Genomic DNA, 20,471 nt, shown 5'->3' on the forward strand with positions numbered 1-20,471 from the left:
TCAGGAAACAATATTAAAAATCCAAACCAACTCCTTAGTTGCAATAGCACTGCTAATTTCATGTTTTTTCAGTGATTCTTTAATGGCGCCTTGAACCTTGAGTAGTACAGATATTGGACATGATTAAAACAATAATCAGAAGCTTGTGTGTCACTTAATGAAGACAAAAAGGTATGCCTTAAAATACAATTATACACAATGAATAGTATGCAATATCGCAATATATGTAGATAAACTTGTAAAGACACGAGGACAAACAAGATACCACACCCTTTTGAGGTTGTATTCTATACCTGGTTATGGTATTTAGTAGCTGATTCAAGAAACTTCCCATAAGCTATAACTGCTTCCTCTGTGTAAGGCGCCACCATTTCCCGAGCTTTATCAAGATGAGGTTTTGTTGCAGTGGCAATCTGGTCAATGTATGGCTTGGATGCCTTCTTCACAGTCTGTCATCAAGTAATTTTCTAATTAAAACACGCTAAAACAAACATATATAAAATGTACACATTTAAGCAATGTAGAAATAACTTCGTGTTGATTAAAACATACCTGAAAGTGAGGGTTGACAACTTCCTTGATTTTGATCATGTGTGGAGTTACAGTATCCTTGGTTTGAATATAAACTTCTTTTGTCTTTTTGGTTAGTGATTGTAGTTGCGGTTCAACAGTAGTTACTACCAACACCCATCGTTCTTTAGCAGCTGGGATCCATTTCTGTGTAAATTAAAAAATATACAAAATAAAAGCTAATATAAAGTGATCATATACACAAACACTATTTAAAAAATAAACGAAAGTCAGAAAGTCACTTACAGTTTTGATTGTCTGCACGTGAGGTTCTGCCCTTTTTTCAACTTGTGCCTTTTTCTCCAAAGTCTGCACCAAAAAGATTAAACCTTTGCATGTCTTCTCACAAAGACAAAAAAAAATGAACAATTTAACCAAAATGAGTGTAACACGTTTTAAGAAATGGTACATGCAACATTGCTTGCTGCATATATACCTTTTGCTTAAGTGACTCAAAAGCAGGTTTTCCATGTTCTTTCCAGTGGCTGTTCACATGAGACTGCAAGATAACAATATAGTCAACCCGAGTCTTTTGAGCACAAGTTGCAAACTAAAATAACTACCTGAAAACCAACCAAATGAGCTGCGAGCCAAGGTGGCAACCATGCACCATGAACCTAAATACAGTTTACAGAACATGGAATAAGGTTTCTAAAATGCAAGTATAGAGTAAAGAAAAATGTACATGTAAAAGAGCTAATGGCATTGTGAAATAGCTAAGTTTCAGGTTATACCTCAGTCAGTTCTTTAATTTTCGATGTTGCTTCAAATTTAGCCTTTTTAAGTTCCTCCTGCATATGATTATGCATGTAAATACATTGAACATTTTCATATTCTCACCAATATATCAAACATCATTGTTGTGGACAAACCTCCGCAATTTTTAAAGCACGCCCTGTTTTGTGAAGTTTTGTCTTCTGTTCATCAACAACTTGTTGAAGCTGAAACATAAGATAGAATAACAAAACAAAGATGTATATGTTTTAGTCACAAAAAAAGAGGTAAAAGTTCAGGACTAAAAAGGACCATTAACAGAAAAGATGGTTTGGCAAGAAGATCATCACAAGACGTTTCAGGAAACAATATTAAAAATCCAAACCAACTCCTTAGTTGCAATAGCACTGCTAATTTCATGTTTTTTCAGTGATTCTTTAATGGCGCCTTGAACCTTGAGTAGTACAGATATTGGACATGATTAAAACAATAATCAGAAGCTTGTGTGTCACTTAATGAAGACAAAAAGGTATGCCTTAAAATACAATTATACACAATGAATAGTATGCAATATCGCAATATATGTAGATAAACTTGTAAAGACACGAGGACAAACAAGATACCACACCCTTTTGAGGTTGTATTCTATACCTGGTTATGGTATTTAGTAGCTGATTCAAGAAACTTCCCATAAGCTATAACTGCTTCCTCTGTGTAAGGCGCCACCATTTCCCGAGCTTTATCAAGATGAGGTTTTGTTGCAGTGGCAATCTGGTCAATGTATGGCTTGGATGCCTTCTTCACAGTCTGTCATCAAGTAATTTTCTAATTAAAACACGCTAAAACAAACATATATAAAATGTACACATTTAAGCAATGTAGAAATAACTTCGTGTTGATTAAAACATACCTGAAAGTGAGGGTTGACAACTTCCTTGATTTTGATCATGTGTGGAGTTACAGTATCCTTGGTTTGAATATAAACTTCTTTTGTCTTTTTGGTTAGTGATTGTAGTTGCGGTTCAACAGTAGCTACTTCCAACACCCATCGTTCTTTAGCAGCTGGGATCCATTTCTGTGTAAATTTAAAAATATACAAAATAAAAGCTAATATAAAGTGATCATATACACAAACACTATTTAAAAAATAAACGAAAGTCAGAAAGTCACTTACAGTTTTGATTGTCTGCAAGTGAGGTTCTGCCCTTTTTTCAACTTGTGCCTTTTTCTCCAAAGTCTGCACCAAAAAGATTAAACCTTTGCATGTCTTCTCACAAAGACAAAAAAAAATGAACAATTTAACCAAAATGAGTGTAACACGTTTTAAGAAATGGTACATGCAATATTGCTTGCTGCATATATACCTTTTGCTTAAGTGACTCAAAAGCAGGTTTTCCATGTTCTTTCCAGTGGCTGTTCACATGAGACTGCAAGATAACAATATAGTCAACCCGAGTCTTTTGAGCACAAGTTGCAAACTAAAATAACTACCTGAAAACCAACCAAATGAGCTGCGAGCCAAGGTGGCAACCATGCACCATGAACCTAAATACAGTTTACAGAACATGGAATAAGGTTTCTAAAATGCAAGTATAGAGTAATGAAAAATGTACATGTGAAAGAGCTAATGGCATTGTGAAATAGCATCTAAGGACGATTTAGCCTGTTAAAAAAAATAGATCTTGCTTAAACAGTTAACATAACAAAATAGCATATTCTCATTTCCTTCCGTAGCAAATCATTAAAAGCATTACCTCAAGTGACGCTACCTCGTGTTTCAACGACGCAATACTATCCGATTTCTCTACAATCGCCTTCTCTTTCTCTGCAATCTTCTTCTCTTTCCGAGCAATCGCCTCATCCTTGCTTTTCAACTCGTGATTCTTCTCGTCAACAAGCGATTCTATGAAAACAAATGCGTCTTCAGATTACTTTAAAACAGATCAAATCCATTAACTTTTAAACAATTTAAGTACCGCAAATGCTATAATAATTAAGTTAGGGTTATTAGATTTCGCATTAGCTAAGTTAGAGTTAACATTATAGGTTCCATATTAACAGTTATTAAATAATCGTTTGTGTGCGTTATCATTTCCGTGAGTTATATCAAATTGTACTTAAAAATTAATAACCAATTGTATTCAAATCTCAATACGGAAGTTAGGGTTAAGAAGTAACGTACGCCACAAGTTACTAGCTAACAGGATTTAATTATAACAAACTGCTTCTACTACTGGTAATTAATGAATAAGTGGATATTATTAGAGGTATAAAAAGAATAGAAGCAAACCGAGTGATTGGATCTTGGAGGTGAGTTGATCCAACTGGAGTCGAAAAGCCTCGGTGTTGTCGGATCCAACTGCAGCTTCTTCAACGGCTTGAATCGGAGTGAGAATTAGGGTACAGAAGATGGAAATAAGGAAGAAGATATGGAGGTTGGAAGCCGCCATATCAGACCGGAGAAATTGATTTGATTTGATTTGATTTGGATTTGGGGTTCAAATGGAGTGGATGACTTCTGTCTTGAGTTCGATAACGTGGCCGGTGTTGGAAGTAACCAAATCATACAAACACGTGGGGCAGCATAATGAGCCATGGTAATTAATACTTACACCATGTATAATAATGCTACACGAGTATAAGTGTTAAAATTCTAACTAATATATTAAATCATTTCATGTTACACGATTTCTTTAAATATGTTGTCCACATAGCATTGCCAACTATATCAATTTTTATTTATATATGTTCCAACTAATTAACTAATTTTTTAATTACCACTCTTTCAATTTAACACATTTTTATGTTAAATTATTTGACAATTAATGTATTTATTAAATATCTCAAATAAACTAATTATGACTTTCTTATAATTATATTATTAACAATTTTTAATTATCTCAAGTTAGTTATTACATAAGAAATAATAATTGGTGCTCACGTTTTGATCAATTTGCTGAATTTTTTTTCAAAGGTATTACGAGTTTATGGGTCAAAAGTGTATAATCTAGTATTAAAGTAAGATAATTTTTCTACATGGCATCATTCTAGGGCTTCTACATAAGATGTCACGCAAATGTCATGTGAGCAGCTTTCCATTTTATCATCTCTTCTACTAAACACAATATGAGACACGAACCCTTTTAGTTATGTTATAACCCATGACTCAGTTTTTTATTTTTTTTAACCACCCGTGTATCACACGGGCTCTATTATAGTGAAGCATTATATAAAAAATAATGTAGCGGTATAACTCTATTACAATCATTATTTAATAATTAATTAATTATTGTAATATATCTATTTTACGGGTTGGAATTTATGGAGAAAAACATAATTAGTTTAAGTGAACCTTGGGATGTTGTCATATACAAAATGCCAGATCTCATAAAGCTTTCCGGGGCGAACGGACGGTGTTTAGGGCTCTTTAGGCGCCCATAGCGTTTTCACTACACATTGTCTTACATTTCACCATTAACCAAATCACATCTTTTGTTATTCCGAATCTAAAACAGAAGATTAAGAGTTTGACTCTTGTAAAGTGTACAATTTAGCAGTTAAAAAAACAAATCACTTGTACCTTCTTTTTTTTATATTTATGTTACCTAATTAAATACCGTTACTTCAAATTTGCATGGTTGATGGAAATTGACTACTAATGGCTCTTGATGATGTTGTGTGGCAACTTGTGTTTTCAGTGATGAATGTTTATCATTTATAACCAATTTTCGGTGGAAAAACTCATATAATCGATTCTATTAACTCGAAAGTAGATTCTCTGACTACCTCTAGTAGAGATATACACTTTAGACTAAGGCATGCGAGGGATATGCCTAAGTTGTGCGGCCAGACCGGTACTCGTTATGTGGCTTCACGTAGCTTTGTGTCATAAGTGTTTTGTTTTGTTTTTGTTTTTGTTTTTTTTTTTGTTATTATTATTATTATTTTTTGTATTTCTTCAAAGTCCTCTCTAGTTGTTGCTTATATGCTCGCCTTAGCAACCATGGTTTAGCCATTTAGAATTCTCTTAACTCAACATTTTTTCATAATTTTTAAACTCTAAATAAACTTACGCAAAGAGGTTATATAGAGTTTAAAGTAGTTACAGTATTCATCACATAGGTTTACCCAAATTGGATCTCATTTCATTTAAGGTAATTACATAAACATCTTCTTTTTTTTTTAGAAAAGTTATCATACTTTGCGTTATTTCCACTGTAATGTTAATTTTTTATGCCAGTTATTTTTCTAAACGGTCATTTTGCTCTTACAACAAAAAGACAAACTATGTAATTTTAATTTTGATGATTATTTTCTTTTTTTCCCCTTTTATCTTTCTTATCACTTTTATTTATAATTCTTTTAAAAAGTTTATTAGTTAATTAACTTATTTCTTCTGCTACGTTTCTGAAAAGAGTTCATCAGATCGTACACAGAATGGTAACTTTGTTTTCAGTATGATTGGATTTGTCATTCAAAAAGGTGGGGACCATGTAGCTTTTTGTTCGCTTATCTGCCTACCTATTGTAATTGATTCCTCTTATTGCTGTTCATAAAAATGTAAAACAAATCTTATAAATTATTTAAAAAAACGAGTATAACAAATTAATTAATCATTTATTATGTGTAAACGTGCATATCTAAGCCAACAAGCTTACTCTTGACTCATTTAACTTAAAAGAAAACTCAACTTATTATTGGATAAATTATAAATTGTGGGTGTAAATGACCAGAGTAGAAAATTTCATGTTATAATTAAAATTTATATTTACATAGTTCTCATATAATTTATTTTTAATGGTTTTTTAAACAAATTGAGACTATATTTTTTTTTCTTTTAAAAAACAACCAAAATTCTAAAATAGTAAAAAGTTTGTATCATAAATTTTCATCATTAATCAACTTTCCGTTACTGTTATTGTCATTATTAGAATTTCTTGTATCATTAGGTAAAAAATTAATTAGTTCATTTTTAGCTTCATTCTCGGCCAATTTAACTAGTTAGTCTAAACCAGTGGATATGAAATTGAGTCTATATTGTGCTTTTCAATGTAGTTTGATAGTAGGGAGTTCGTGTTTTTCAATGATTTTTTGATGGTAGAGAGTTCGTATTTTTCAATGAAAATCAAGTTTATTTTCTACTTGTAACATTTTAGGGGACATGAATGGTTTAGTGAAAAAAGACTGAGATCTTTGTAATTTTCAATTCAATCCTGATGGTATCCCGGTTTTACCACTAGTGGGTATTAAATGAAATTGAGTCTATAGAATTTTTGAGAATTTTATTATTTTTTTAATATAATTGGTACAATATATGTATTTTATATTAATTATATAAAATCAAATTACTTTTTTTAGAACGACTTTCTTGTGTTTAGGCTACCGCACTCCTCAAATTGGAGAACCCTGTTCACTCTGGCCAGACTATGCTGTCTTAACCGAGCTCATGTTGGCTTCAAATTTGGTTTGGGCGTTCCCCCAGAACCATACTGTCAGCTGCCACTTGACAGTCGGTATGCCACCATAATAACAAATTTTTCTTGCGTAACACACGGTAGGACGAAAACTTGAGTGGACTTGGGGTTCGAACTAACAACCTTGCACAAGGCATAACTCAAATCTTTTATTGCTTTAATTCACAAAAATGACACAAGTAGGGATTAAAACTTCGGTTTTCATTGTAAAACCTAAGCCTCCTATCACTAAACCACGTCACTTTGATGGATATAAAATCAAATTATTGCTGAAAAAGTTTTTTTTCGATTAGCAAATCAATATAAGTATAAAACTTAAATATGACATGAATGCTAAACGGTCAAGTAACCCATTTCAAGAAGAAAAGTTATTGCATCTTATTTGTTACAAATATATTTTCTAAACTAATTAATACCATTTAAAACATTAACATAATAATCATTACAACATAACTTTGTCATAAACTTAAAACCATTTAGTTAACGCCCAACAATTAAGTTATATAAAAACACTCACTATCTCTTCAACTTCCACATCCCCAAATTCATTTCAAGTCCAATAATGGTGTCTCGAAGCAGAAATATTCCAACAGAGATCGTCACTGAGATTCTATATCGTCTTCCCGCCAAATCCCTTGGCCGGTTCAGGTGCGTTTCTAAGGGTTTCCAGACTCAACTTTCGGAACCCGGGTTCATCAAAACACATCAAAACACCCTCAAACGAAAACATTTCATTTTAGAGCATGATAATGAGTCACTTTATACTCTCCCATTTAATTATCATGAAGAAGTTGTGTTAACACCACATGAACTTAATTTACATTCAAGCCTCATGTGGATATGTTCACATTTCATGGCTCTTGCAATGGCTTGGTTTTGGTGTCGGGCCATGACGTTGATGGTGGGCATAGACTTCTTGTTTTAAGCCCTACGACGAAGGTGTTTTTGGAAATACCCGAATCGGGTTTCGATATTGTAGACGAGTTGAGGGAGATTGATATTGTGTATGGGTTTGGTTATGATTCTGTGTCGGATGATTACAAGGTTGTTACTGTCTCATTTTATAATAATGAGGAGGAGGTTAATGATATTGAGAATATCTTTGTGCATGTTTATAGCCTTAAGACGGATACATGGAGGCGGGCATGTCGTTTGCCTTATGATCATAGCTATGGAAAGAGTTATCCGGGTGTGTTTGTTACTGGATTTCTTCATTGGATTGCTATTAAGGATTCGGATGAAGATTTGCGAGTGATTGTCGCGTTTAGTTTAGCAGGTGAGAGGCTTAGTGAAGTGGTGTTACCTAAGTCTTGTAATGATGCGGATGTTGGGTTTAAGAATGAACTTAAACTTGCTTTTGGAGAAAAGCTTGCGGTTTTTGTGGAAGGTGGTGTGTGGCTGATGATGGAGTATGGGGTGGTGGAATCTTGGACCATGGTTGTACTTGGTGGAATGGATGCGGGTCTGATGGCTCGACTCGAGGTTTTTTATGAGAATGGGAAACTTTTGGTTGTAGCCAGTGATGTTATGCTGGTATGGGACATTGAAGAAGGACGTTTGTGTGATCGTTTGGATACGACGGTGCTATATCTAAGCTACGTAATTCTCTATTAGGCCTGCGCGCCTCTACATTGGCCTGCGTGCCCTGTTTATTTTGGTCTGCGTACCAAATTTTGCTTATCTCGAACTGATAATTAATGCAATTTAGTTGATGCACAATTACCCGTTTTTAAAATTTTTAGAATGTTAATTCCTGTAACGGATAGGCCTGCGTGCCAATACTTATCCTAATACTATATTTTGGATACATGACGGATTTAGCTCACACACATTTATATTGTACTCATACAAGACAAAATATAAAATCCATGTCATATATACATTCAAAAAAGGGATTACAGGAACAAGAGAAAAAATATATATACAGTGACATTATTCTTCATGAAGATAGTCGCGGAACTGGCGAACGCCATCCGCCGCCGTAGCAAAACTTTGGATAGTATCCTGGATGGGGAAATGCAATTGGTTAAAATCATTCATTCGTGCATCATATTCCCCATCCACATACACGCCGTGAAGGTCAAAATCTTCAATGGGGCGACCTTCCCAAGCAAAGGCTGTCCCCTCCTGGAAACCTGCCTTGCACCCCGAATCACTTGATGCGCATAGAAGGTCAGCAAGGCAGTTTCCAAACTTGTCTCCTCTATGAATACGGGAGATAACCTACAAAAACAATGCAAGAATCAGCAAAATGAAGTCACAAGCCACGATAAAGATAGAGGAACCCATACCTTGGGAAAACCTTCCCGCATCAACCAGGCACGGTCGAAGGATGCCTCCTCAGCACTTAACTTCAATGCGCCCTGCTCACCAACGTACTTGGTGTTTTCCTTGATCAAATCTTCAATTAATTGATCCTTCTCAGCAGCGGTAGCACGAAGAATGCTGATAACTTCCTCCTGAGATGAAAGGCGAGCTTCAATATCACTGTTGGCTTCTTCTGCCTTAGCAAGCTCAGCTTCATGTGCACGGGTCAGAGTGCGTGCGGCCTCGAGTGCAGCATTTTTTCGCCGACACGCCTCTTCCCAATCCTTGGCAGCAGTAGCTTGCCGCTCCCTCTCTTGTTCAAGAGCCTGTTCAGAATCTCTCAACTTCCACCTGTCGGTGTTAGCCGCGAGACGATATTTTTCCCTTTCTGCCCGGAGCTCTTCCAACAGGTTCTCCTAAGAACCCCAGTTCTGCCCCATGAAGTTCCAGTCCCGGTATATCTCCTGGGTTGTGGAAACCAGGTTGGCCAAATGATATATATATGAATTGCCGACAAATACCGGGGACCGGCTCCGCTGGTACTCACGCTCCGCGGGAGGCACACCCTCGTGAAGGAAATCAAAACACACTTCCCCGTCAGAAAATCGCGAGGAAGGGGTCATATTCCATTCAGGGACATGCCGAATGACACCGCTCGGCACAATACGGACCCCCCCCCCCCCCCCGGATTCATGAGGAGGCGGAGGAGGTACCACCACTCGCTCGAAAGGCCCCTCAGCTTCACGAATAGGAGGCAAAGGCGGCAATTCCAACCTCTGGGCATCAGAGGAGGTTTAATCCTCCTTGTACTGCCCCTTACCCACAGCAGACCGCCGGTTGTCACCCTTAGCGGGGGGAGAGTCCAAAAGAATAACAAGGGCTGCACAAGAATAAACCACCAAGTAAGCAACCAAGCAATAAAAACAGGTCTAGAAATATATGAGACACCTTTAGCACGGACCACAACGCGGTCACTAAGGCGGACCCTCTTCGCTTTCGGAGGAGGGGGAGGAAGATCCATTCCCTGTTTTTCACCAGCCACCTCCAAAGAAGCGTGGCTAGACGACGTTTCCTTCCTCTTGCAACCAAAGGCTGTATCAAAAAACATATTCAGTAACTGGCGAAAATACGCAGGAAATTACCCTTGGTCATATCGAAGTTAAATTACCTGTCGCAAACATACCCTCTGAGACTACAGGCTCCGGACGGGTTCGTTCAGGAAACAAAAAACTATCCCTGGTCTTGTCAAGGATGGCGAGCTCTTTCTTGTCACGGGCAGTAATATGCATGACCCAGGCACACCCGCCGCAAGAACAGACAGAAGAAGACCTTCAGCTGCATAATAAACCAAAATTAGAAACCAGAATAACCTCAGGAAGTACAATAAGGCTACTTACATCCATCTGGCTTCCGAAAATATGACACATCGTCCGGATAAGGCCACAAGCGACTCATCCCAGCTCTCACAAAAGCAGATCAGGGATGGGACGCATAGGAGTGGGGGTATGGGTCAATTGTTGATACCACTCATGCCTCTCCGGACGTTCAACAAATGGTAAGGCAAGCAAAGGCATGAACTAAAACACACCAATCTTTTCACCAATAGCAAGAAGTTTGCAATCACGCATAAACTCAATATAAAAAAAATCGGGTGATGGTACCTCAATGAATGCCTCATCTGATAAACTAAAAGCAACAATTACCGGTACACTATAAGTGCCTTTATAAGCAATCTAATGAATAATCCCATCAACAAATATGGGTAATAAACACCCCCCCCCCACTTTTATAAGCAATAAAGCCCAACACAAAACCATTGCAGGTACCATAGAAAATGAAGTCAGCATGAGGCCATTACCATAATGATTTCTTTAGTTGTTGGTTTTCGTCATGGTGATTGTTGAGTGGGAGTGAATAGAATGAACCACCGTCCGAATACAGATGATGTGATGGCGGTTGAGGGCATTTTGGTGAATTTTGATGAATTCGGGGTCTGATACCAGGGCTAACAAATCCTTTAAGATTTCGCCAGAATACGATATAAGATATGGTCAACATCTCCGGTGGAATATCCACGCCGCGAGTTTCATTGGAGAGAAGAATTTGCGGTGGGTGGAACAATCGGTGGTGGTTTGGGTGAGTTTATACTTTATACAATACCAAGGGTAATATGAAAGGGGGTATGGTGGGTGACAGGTACATCCAAGTTTTAAATAAATATGTTAACAATTACAATAGTGAAATATTGTTTGCGTGCTTAAAACATGTTTAAATATAGGGATGGCAAAAAAACCCAAACCCGATGGGGAAAACCGAAACCCGCCCCGAACGGGGCGGGTTCGGGGACACTTAATCGGGGACGGGTCCGGGTTCGGGTTTTCCCCGTTTAAGTTAATCGGGTTCGGGGCGGGTATGGTATAGCCTGTACCCGCCCCGTATACCCGCCCCGTATACCCGTTTAAAACCCGTTTAATTAAATATAATTTTTATATTTATATATAATATATTATTTATTAAATATAATTTTTATATTCGGGTATGACTTATTATTTACATTAATTTAACTTTATTCATTAATTGTATTAACTTTATTTATATATTAGGTGTCACAACGGAGCTTGATTTGTATCTACAAGAGAAAGTTTGGATAAAAGAAACTGAGATTGACCTTTTAGCTTGGTGGAAAACAAATGGTGTCAAGTACCCAAGGTTGCAAAAGATTGCTCGAGATATATTGGCGATTCCAATATCTACCGTTGCTTCCGAGTCCGCTTTTAGTACAAGTGGTAGATTGGTAAGTCCACATCGTAGCCGTCTTCATCCAAAAACATTGGAAGCGTTAATGTGCGCCCAAAGTTGGTTGTTGAATGAAATCAAAGGTAAACAAACATTTTATTTTTTATTTTTAACTTAGCTACTATATAAACTTTTGACTTTTGTGATATGAATATAGCAACTTGTTCAGAAGAATCCGAGGCATATTGCCAAACTATTGAATATGATTGTGACGATGGTATTGAGGTAATACATATATATATGGTTTATCGTTTACATTTTAATATGGTTTAACATTGATTCTTATATAGTTTCCAATTAATATGTTAATGTTTGATTATCATAGCAATCCGGCGTGACAAGTGTTTGAATGGTTGAATGGGTGCGGTATGGACGTGTAAGAAGGATCAATCATGAAGTTAATTTCCGTTGTGATGGGAGAAATAAACATTTTTATGTATTAATAATGTCTTTTGTATGTGTAATGTGTTTGGATATTGAACTTTTTGTGTATTAATATTGTATTGTAATTTTGTATCATTTTCTTACAATCGGGTTTTAAACGGTGAACCCGACGGTTAAATGGGGATCCCCACGGGGAATTTAGCCCGTTTAAAAACCATTTATGCTAGACGGGTTCCCCGAATACCCGCGGTTTTCCCCGAATCCCCGATGGGGATTCCCCGTTTAGTCCCCGCGGGTTTTTAGACGGTTTTGGTAATGAGTTTTATAAACCGGGGCGGGTATGGGATTGGCATTCCCCGCCCCGAAACCGCCCCGTTGCCATCCCTATTTAAATACATGTCCTAATAGGTAAAAGAAATATGTTACCATGTTCATACCTGTTAATAAATAATAACTAACAAAGAAGAAACCCAATTAAATGTCAAACTCAATCCCACGCCGTTCCACCATGAAATAGACTTACGCTTCGACTGGTTACACACCCGTAAAAAAGAGCGTCGTAACATTTTCAGTTAAAGCCCTTAACAAAATTGTGTTCCTATTGGAAGCTAGGTCATTAAAGCCCTTATCAAAATTGTGTTCATATTAGTGAGGTATTACGCACTTCATTTATTTGTTTTGTTTGTTTTCATATCCTATTAACATAGCTTTTGAGAATATTAAAATTTAGGTGTTTAAGAGCATTCGCATCTTGTTCATGTAACATCCAACTTTTGTTAAATAATAAAGGACGGAAAGTTTTGTTATTAACTGTGTGTCGTTAAGTTAGTCGTGTGTTAAGTGTTTGGATAATATTTGGATTTGGAATTGTGAGTGGGTTGTGTGGCCCATGGCCCCCTATATAAAGCCTAACCCCTCCACCATTTCACCATTTTGTTACCTTTCACCACACACACACACTCAAGAACACACACACTTTCTCTCTACATTCCGGATCCAAATCCATGTAAAAAGAGGAAGAATCTCGTGTGTAGACATCATCAAATAGCAAGAACACGTCCAAATCCTCGTATTGTCCGGATCTGAACTCGAACCCGAAGCAAAAGGTAGGTTTCGGTTTAAATGGTTAAGTTTTATGGTTAGAATCGGCATGCAAACAAATATAATGGTAGATCGGGTTGTGAAATGTAAGAAAAATATAAACTTGGTAAGTTATAACCTCTTGGGTGCACTGTAAGGTAAAAAGGTGGCGTTTGGACTATAAGAGATGGGTTCAAGATCAGGTGCATGAGGTCAAAATGTGTCGAAAGTTGAGAAAGAGTAAAAATCAGGTCCTGAGGAGGAGCCACGAAGTAAAATGGCTTTAAAATAGTAAAAACGAAGAAAGGAAGTCATTTCACTTGGCTCAGCCATGAGAAGCGAAATAGTCATTTGCTCAACCATGAGAAGCGAAACAGGCATTTCGCTTCGCTCAGCCATGAGAAGCGAAACAGGTTATGCGAAGCGAAATTCTATGCGAAATTCCTCCCATGCGAAATTGTTTAACTTGTTATTAAAATGTGCCCCGATTAATTATCTGATGCGTTTTTGTTAAAGGACTGTTAATGAAAATAAAATTTTTCCGAGCTGACCTGGCAGCTCAACCCCAGCCAGGGGCTCTAATCTTTGGACCCTGCTAGGGCCTGCCGCCCCTAGACTCCGCTACCAGGGGCGCTGCCCCCGGACCCTCGTTAGTTGAGAGTTTCATTAACTTAGATATAGGAAGTAGTAGTAATGGATAATTGACACACGTAATGTATTGTACAGTTAGCCGTGCACAACTAAGGAAGGGCATTACCATTAACGGCGAGAGAAACCGGCTCCAGGTGAATTCTAGCCCCATTTCCTGGTTAAGTTTTTGTGTTTGTGTGCATACTCCTATGTGGCAGTTAAAATGCTTATCTTAAGTGATAGGTATATGATACGTGTATGATCGTGCATTGAATGTTATTACTATATGATGGTTATGTGAATGAATGTGTATGTAAAATTATATACATAAGACAAGTAAAGTATACGCTTATGACAGGGACCAGACCCTCCTAATATCTGAGATGATAGGGACCAGACCCTCCTAATATCTGAGATGATAGGGACCAGACCCTTATAATATCTAAGATGATAGGGACCAGACCCTTATAATATCTGAGATGTTTAAGATAGAATAGCATATGGTATACCATATGGTTTTATGAAAGAAAGTATGTAAGTACGTATGCATGTATATAAAGTATGTGTGAAAGAAGTAATAGCAAAGTAAGGTATGAATACGTATCTTCGAATGCGTATGAGTAAGGATAGGAATGTATTGTATGTTAAATTGATTAACTAGAACTCACTCAGCGTAGCTGACTTTTAGTATACACGCAGGCAGATAGGTTGAGACAGCTGGCTTGAGGAGGGACACATGGCACGAGCTAAAGAGACTGGCATTTATGAAGAAGTGTCATGACTATTTTATGTTATGTTATGTTATGAAAAGACAATTTGTATGTTAAGACAAAAATGAATGTTTGTAATGTGATGTTTGAAGTTTTAAATTATTCCGCGAAAGTTTAAATTAACTCTGATTTTAGAACTGTGTTTATGAGTAAATCCAACACCAAACTAGAGTTACCGGGAACGGGGCCTTACAGTTCATTTTTTTTGTGAGTGTGGCTTTATAATATAGGTAGCGGTTTAGGGTATCGTGTTGTGAGTGGAGGATTAGGGATGGCAATGATACCTGAACCCGACGGAAAAACCCAAAACCCGACATAACTGGGACGAGTAATACCCGACTTATTAGGGTTTGGGATTGATTTTGAAACTTTTTGTGGGTTTGGAACAGGTTTGGATTTGTAATATACCTGATTACCCGACCCGATTGTCCGATAACATTGATCCATTTACTCAATTATATACACAATATACCTGACATAACTTTATATATATGTATGTGCGTGCGTGCGTGCGTTTATCGTAATTTTTAAATACAATATCATTCAATTATTGTGATATCATAATATTCATTCTAGTTGTTCAAATAAAATCAATTATACTGTATAACTTTTCTTTTCCTTCTAAGGTTCGAAAGTTAAAAGATTACGATAACATTTTAAGTAAATTCCACCTTGGTCTAAGACCTTCTGCATCAGAGTCATTCATGGCTTATATGAAGGAGATTTGTGAGAAAAGATGAAAAAAGCAAATATTGTGAAGATTGAAGTGAAGGTCATCTATCTTTAAAAATCTTTTATCATGTATGGTGAAGAATGATGGTTGGTGGGTCCATTTCTTTTTCATTTTTTTCTTTCTTTTTTCTTTTTCTTGAACTTGAATTTATAATAGTCTACAAAAAACAAATTAATTAATTACAATAAGTTAATAACTAATAAATTTGGCTCGAGCCTTATTAAATCAAACTGAGTCGATTCAACCCCGAGTCTTGACGAACATGAATTAAATTCTTTTAAATTAGATTTTCTAAAACAAGATAACATTTTTTATAGTAACAACAATATTATTATTATTATTATTTTTTTTTGTCTTTTTCATAACGGTTATATTTAACTTAATGCAATTTTATTTGTATTTATTTTTATTTTATAAAATTGTTTGTTAATTATATTTCATATAAGTACAAAATATGAAATATAAAGTTATTGGTTATGTAAAAATTAATTAGAGCATCACCAATAAAACTAGAAAAGTTTGTAGTGTTATTCTTATGTATCACATGACATCGCTTACCTAAATTACATTCTCTCATCTCTCTTCCTTTTCCTCTCATATAAACATTCTTAAAGATTCTTATGAAAGAACCTCACCTCACCTCACCTTCTTTCCTTCACATCATCGTCTTTCTCTTTCACCTCTTCTCTCTCTTCTGTTAACATTCAAAAATCTCCATGATCTTACCACCCAACAATTAAGTTATAAAAACACTCACTATCTCTTCAACTTCCACACCCCTAAATTCATTTCAAGTGCAGCAATGGCACCAGGAAACAGAAATATTCCAACGGAGATCATCACTGAGATTCTATATCGTCTTCCCGCCAAATCACTTGGCCGGTTCAGGTGCGTTTCTAAGGGTTTCGAGTCTCAACTTTCGGAACCTGGGTTCATCAAAACACCCTCAAACGCAAACGTCTCATTTTAGAGCATGATGATGAGTCACTTTATACTCTCCCATTTGACTACCATGAAGAAGTTGCATTAAGACCAAATGAACTTAATTTTACATTCAAGCCTCATGTGGATATGTTCGCATTTCATGGTTCTTGCAATGGGTTGGTTTTGGTGTCGGGTCATGACGTTGATGGTGGGCATAGACTTGTTGTTTTAAACCTTACGACGAAGGTGTTTTTGGAAATACCCGAATCGGGTTTCGATATTGTAGACGAGTTGAGGGAAATTGATATTGTGTATGGGTTTGGTTATGATTCTGTGTCGGATGATTACAAGGTTGTTACGGTCTCATTTTATAATAATGAGGAGGAGGTTAATGATATTGAGAATATCTTTGTGCATGTTTATAGCCTTAAGACGGATACATGGAGGCAGGCGTGTCGTTTTCCTTATGATCATAGTTATGGAAAGAGTTATCCGGGTGTGTTTGTTAATGGGTATCTTCATTGGATTGCTATTAAGGATTCGGATGAAGATTTGAGAGTGATTGTTGCGTTTAGTTTAGCGGATGAGAGGCTTAGTGAAGTGGCGTTACCAAAGTCTTGTAATGATGAGGATGTTGGGGTTAAGAATGGGCTTGAACTTGCTTTTGGTGAAAAGCTTGAGGTTTTTATGGAAGGTGATGTGTGGCTGATGATGGAGTATGGAGTGGTGGAATCTTGGACTAAGGTTGTACTTGGTGGAATCGCTGCGGGTCTGATGGTTCGACTCAAGGTTTTTTATGAGAATGGGAAACTTTTGGTTGTAGCCGGCGATGTTATGTTGGTATGGGACATTGAAGAAGGGCGTTTGTGTGATCATTTGGACACTAACAAGTTTGGTGTCAAAGGTATATGTGTTGAAAGCCTTGTCTCACCAAAATTTATCTGAAGTGTGGGAAAAGTAGAATAGAAACTTGATATAGTGTTTCTTGGTTGCATCTTTAATTTATTTGTAATGTAATGTTAGTTTGAACATGTTTTGATGGAAATGTCTTTGACTATTTAGTTTTATAAGTTTTAGTTTTGTTTCACTTTTTGGATCCAATCTTATTTGTTAGTCTAATTTGTGAGCATTTTCATTTTTTCAACAACCAACTAAAAATATATGTTCTTTTAGATTACCAAATAACTAATGAGCACGCAAAATAAATAAGCAACCCAACTACATGTCAAAATACACCACAAAACAAAGAAGCAACCCAACTACATGTCAAACTCAAACCTATACCATTCCTTCTAAGAAATAGATGTACGCCTCGACTAGTTATGTATCCATACAAAATAGAGCGTCTTAACATCTTCAACCAAGCCCCTTAACGTGATCGCCTACCTATTGAAAACTAGGTCATTACGAGCCTTTCTTACGTACTTTTGTTTATTTCTTTTGCTTGGTTCCGTATCCTATTAATATGTTTTTAAGTTTAGGTGTTTAATGTACGAATCTAATAAATGATAGCTAAAGTTACCCCTCTTTCTTGTTGCATCAATCGCTTCACCTTAATTTTGTTTTGCATCTTTCTTCATTAATTTTGTTTTCTTCCCTCTCTTGTCATGTCAATCAACTTTATATCTAATAAGATGTTTTGTCATAAAAAAAAAAACTTACTGTGCAGTCATGTTTTTAAAAATAAATTCCTAAAATAGCCCTTTTTTAGAGATAGAAACAAAAAATAGCTCATAAATTTCCAATATTCCAGATTTGTCCTAGGGAATTTGGACAGGAGCGTCACTTTGGGAAACATTCCAACAGGATTCATCCGCCAATAAAAAATTGCCATGTGTAAGTTTTTTTGACAAAACCAATCAAAAAGAGATCAAATCTATCGGACCCGTCCATATTCCTTCTTAAAGTTTCTGGTCAAAGGAAGTCGACCCCGGATGTTTTTATTTGGTTTCTTCCGGCTCCGGAAAAATTCCCAACTTTTTGATATTGGTGCCATACTGAAACCGCCGGGAAAGACGCACTTCAGATGAATTTTGTCATAGGTGACGCCTTTGATGAAGAAAATATATTCTCTCATATATCACGTATCTTGTTCCATATATAGTTTAACTTCCTATTCTTACTTTTGCTATATATGAAATAAATGGAACCATGAATAATCTTACGAACCTTTTGTATTAATCTCTTTATGTTAGGGTTAAGAATGAACTTAAACTTGCTTTTGGTGAAAAGGTTGTGGTTTTTATGGAAGGTGATGTGTGGCTAATGATGGAGTATGGGGTGGTGGAATCTTGGCCAAAGGTTGTACTTGGTGGAATCGATGCGGGTCTGATGGTTCGACTCAAGGTTTTTTATGAGAATGGGAAACTTTTGGTTGTAGCCGGTGATGTTATGTTGGTATGGGACATTGAAGAAGGGCGTTTGTGTGATCGTTTGGATACTAACAAGTTTGATGTCAAAGGTATATGTGTTGAAAGCCTTGTCTCACCAAAATTTAACCGAAGGGTGAAGTAGTAAAATTGAAACTTGATGTTGTGTTTCTTGGTTGCATCTTTGGTAATGTAATGCTAGTTTGAACATGTTATTTGGTTTTATAATTTCTAGTTTTGTTTCACCTTTTTGGATCCAATCTTATTACTTGTTAGTCTAATTTGCATTTTCATTTTTTTTTAACAAGCAACTAAAAGTATATATTAAAAAAAAAAAAAAAAAAGATTACCAAATAACTAGCCTAGCAAGGCCCAAAATACACCACAAAACAAAGAAACAACCCAACTATATGTCAAACTCAAACCTATACCATTCCTTCCATAAAATATATTTACGCCTCGGCTAGTTACGTGTCCATACAAAATAGAGCGTTTTAACATCTTCAATCAAGCCCCTTAACGTAATCGCCAGCCTATTGAAAACTAGGTCATTACGAGCCTTCCGTACATACTTTATTTATTTGTTTTGGTTGGTTTATTAATCTAGAATCTAATAAATGATAGCTAAAGTTACCCCTCTTTCTTGTTACATCAATCACTTCAACTTAATTTTCTTGTTTTGCATCATACTTCATTAATTTTTTTGCTTCCCTCTCTTGTCATGTCCATCAACTTTATATCTAACTACGAAGATTCTCGGCGCGTTATGCCGGGTTATTTTATTGACATTCGTACTCGTACAGTGCGTCTGCGAGTCGAGGTGAATTCGACCGGTGTCGGGTTACGAAACCAGTAACCCCCCCCCCCCAAAAAAACTTTGTTAACGCAAAAATACAAAAATTAAACATAACAAAACACGCGTTGTGGTTACGAACTGGTGACACTTAGGTTGGTATCTGGTTACGACGCTAAACATAAAGCAAACCATAAAATTTGTCCACACACAAATACAACAATTTAACATATTTAAAATAAAAAACAAAATGTGGCGAACAAAAAAACCATGCACGTTACAGTTGCGAACTGATACGAATTCATTGATTCTGGAATTGATGGACAAAAAAGGTGATAAAAAACCCGTGCGCTGTGTTTGCAAACTAACGTGAATTCAGTCGGAATTGACGTTGTCAGGACTAAATCGTACACAGAAAACCATGTGTTGTGGTGGTGAACTGACACGAGTTCGGTTGGTATCAGGCTACGGCACCGAAATTAAAGCAATAAGTTAATTCGTCCACGGTAAAAAAAACGTATTTTACAGCAACGGACCGACACGAATTAAAAACGATTAACAAATTAAAAATAAATAAAAAGGCCGACCAACCACGTGAGGCTATGTGGACCAATCACGTGGTTACGTCGCACAATTTCTTAATTATTATATTATTATATATAATAATAAGATGTTTTGAAATTTAAAAAAAAAAACTTAATGCGCAGTCATGTTTAATTATTTCTCGACATTCCGCAATATATTTTGTTGAAAATGGAGTAATACTCAAAATAAATAATTTTTTGGTATCGTGATCTACACAAACGTCGGTATGTAACAAACGAGCCAATAACGATTGAACAATATTGATACCGATATCAATATCATCGGAACAAATGCCACCTTTCGTTATGTACACTTTCGTTTAATATAGATTTACTTTTTTGG

General features: G+C 36.3%; 2 protein-coding genes, 1 long non-coding RNA gene and 1 pseudogene across 3 annotated transcripts; 2 read left to right on the top strand and 2 right to left on the bottom strand.

The window, feature by feature from the left end:
• LOC143548422 (uncharacterized) lies at window positions 1–1,520 on the bottom strand. The gene is made up of 8 exons (XM_077039602.1): window positions 1,443–1,520; window positions 1,305–1,361; window positions 1,134–1,187; window positions 1,007–1,069; window positions 817–879; window positions 553–717; window positions 294–449; window positions 1–96 (listed from the first exon to the last, which is right to left on the bottom strand). Exons 1-8 carry the CDS (start codon window positions 1,518–1,520, stop codon window positions 1–3), a joined length of 732 nt encoding a protein of 243 aa, XP_076895717.1.
• A 957-nt stretch (window positions 1,521–2,477) lies between these two features.
• On the bottom strand, window positions 2,478–2,868 carry LOC143548404 (uncharacterized). Its single transcript, XR_013137943.1, has 3 exons — window positions 2,776–2,868; window positions 2,649–2,711; window positions 2,478–2,521 (listed from the first exon to the last, which is right to left on the bottom strand). It is a non-coding gene; the product is annotated as an uncharacterized LOC143548404 (long non-coding RNA).
• Window positions 2,869–7,320: 4,452 nt separating this feature from the next.
• On the top strand, window positions 7,321–8,372 carry LOC143548424 (F-box/kelch-repeat protein At3g06240-like; annotated as a pseudogene).
• Window positions 8,373–10,483: 2,111 nt separating this feature from the next.
• On the top strand, window positions 10,484–18,896 carry LOC143548425 (F-box protein At3g07870-like). The gene is made up of 4 exons (XM_077039603.1): window positions 10,484–10,568; window positions 11,669–11,859; window positions 16,518–17,272; window positions 18,578–18,896. Exons 1-4 carry the CDS (start codon window positions 10,484–10,486, stop codon window positions 18,894–18,896), a joined length of 1,350 nt encoding a protein of 449 aa, XP_076895718.1.
• Window positions 18,897–20,471: the final 1,575 nt, after the last annotated feature.

Source organism: Bidens hawaiensis, unplaced genomic scaffold, assembly GCF_021521415.1.
Source record: "Bidens hawaiensis isolate Kalapana, Puna unplaced genomic scaffold, B.hawaiensis_p1.1 tig00015117_1, whole genome shotgun sequence".
NCBI classification, from domain to species: domain Eukaryota; kingdom Viridiplantae; phylum Streptophyta; class Magnoliopsida; order Asterales; family Asteraceae; genus Bidens; species Bidens hawaiensis.

Bases quoted from the DNA above. Each gene is read 5' to 3' on its own strand.
- LOC143548422 (XM_077039602.1), bottom strand. From the start codon at position 1,520: ATGTTTCAGCTTCAACAAGTTGTTGATGAACAGAAGACAAAACTTCAC. The intron at 1,188-1,304 runs GTATAACCTGAA...AACTGTATTTAG, and splicing joins AAATTAAAGAACTGACTGAG to GTTCATGGTGCATGGTTGCC. The intron at 450-552 runs GTATGTTTTAAT...ACTTGATGACAG, and splicing joins TTGTCAACCCTCACTTTCAG to ACTGTGAAGAAGGCATCCAA.
- LOC143548425 (XM_077039603.1), top strand. From the start codon at position 10,484: ATGACACATCGTCCGGATAAGGCCACAAGCGACTCATCCCAGCTCTCA. The intron at 10,569-11,668 runs GTATGGGTCAAT...TTTATATATTAG, and splicing joins TGGGACGCATAGGAGTGGGG to GTGTCACAACGGAGCTTGAT. The intron at 11,860-16,517 runs GTAAGTCCACAT...TTTACATTCAAG, and splicing joins TTAGTACAAGTGGTAGATTG to CCTCATGTGGATATGTTCGC.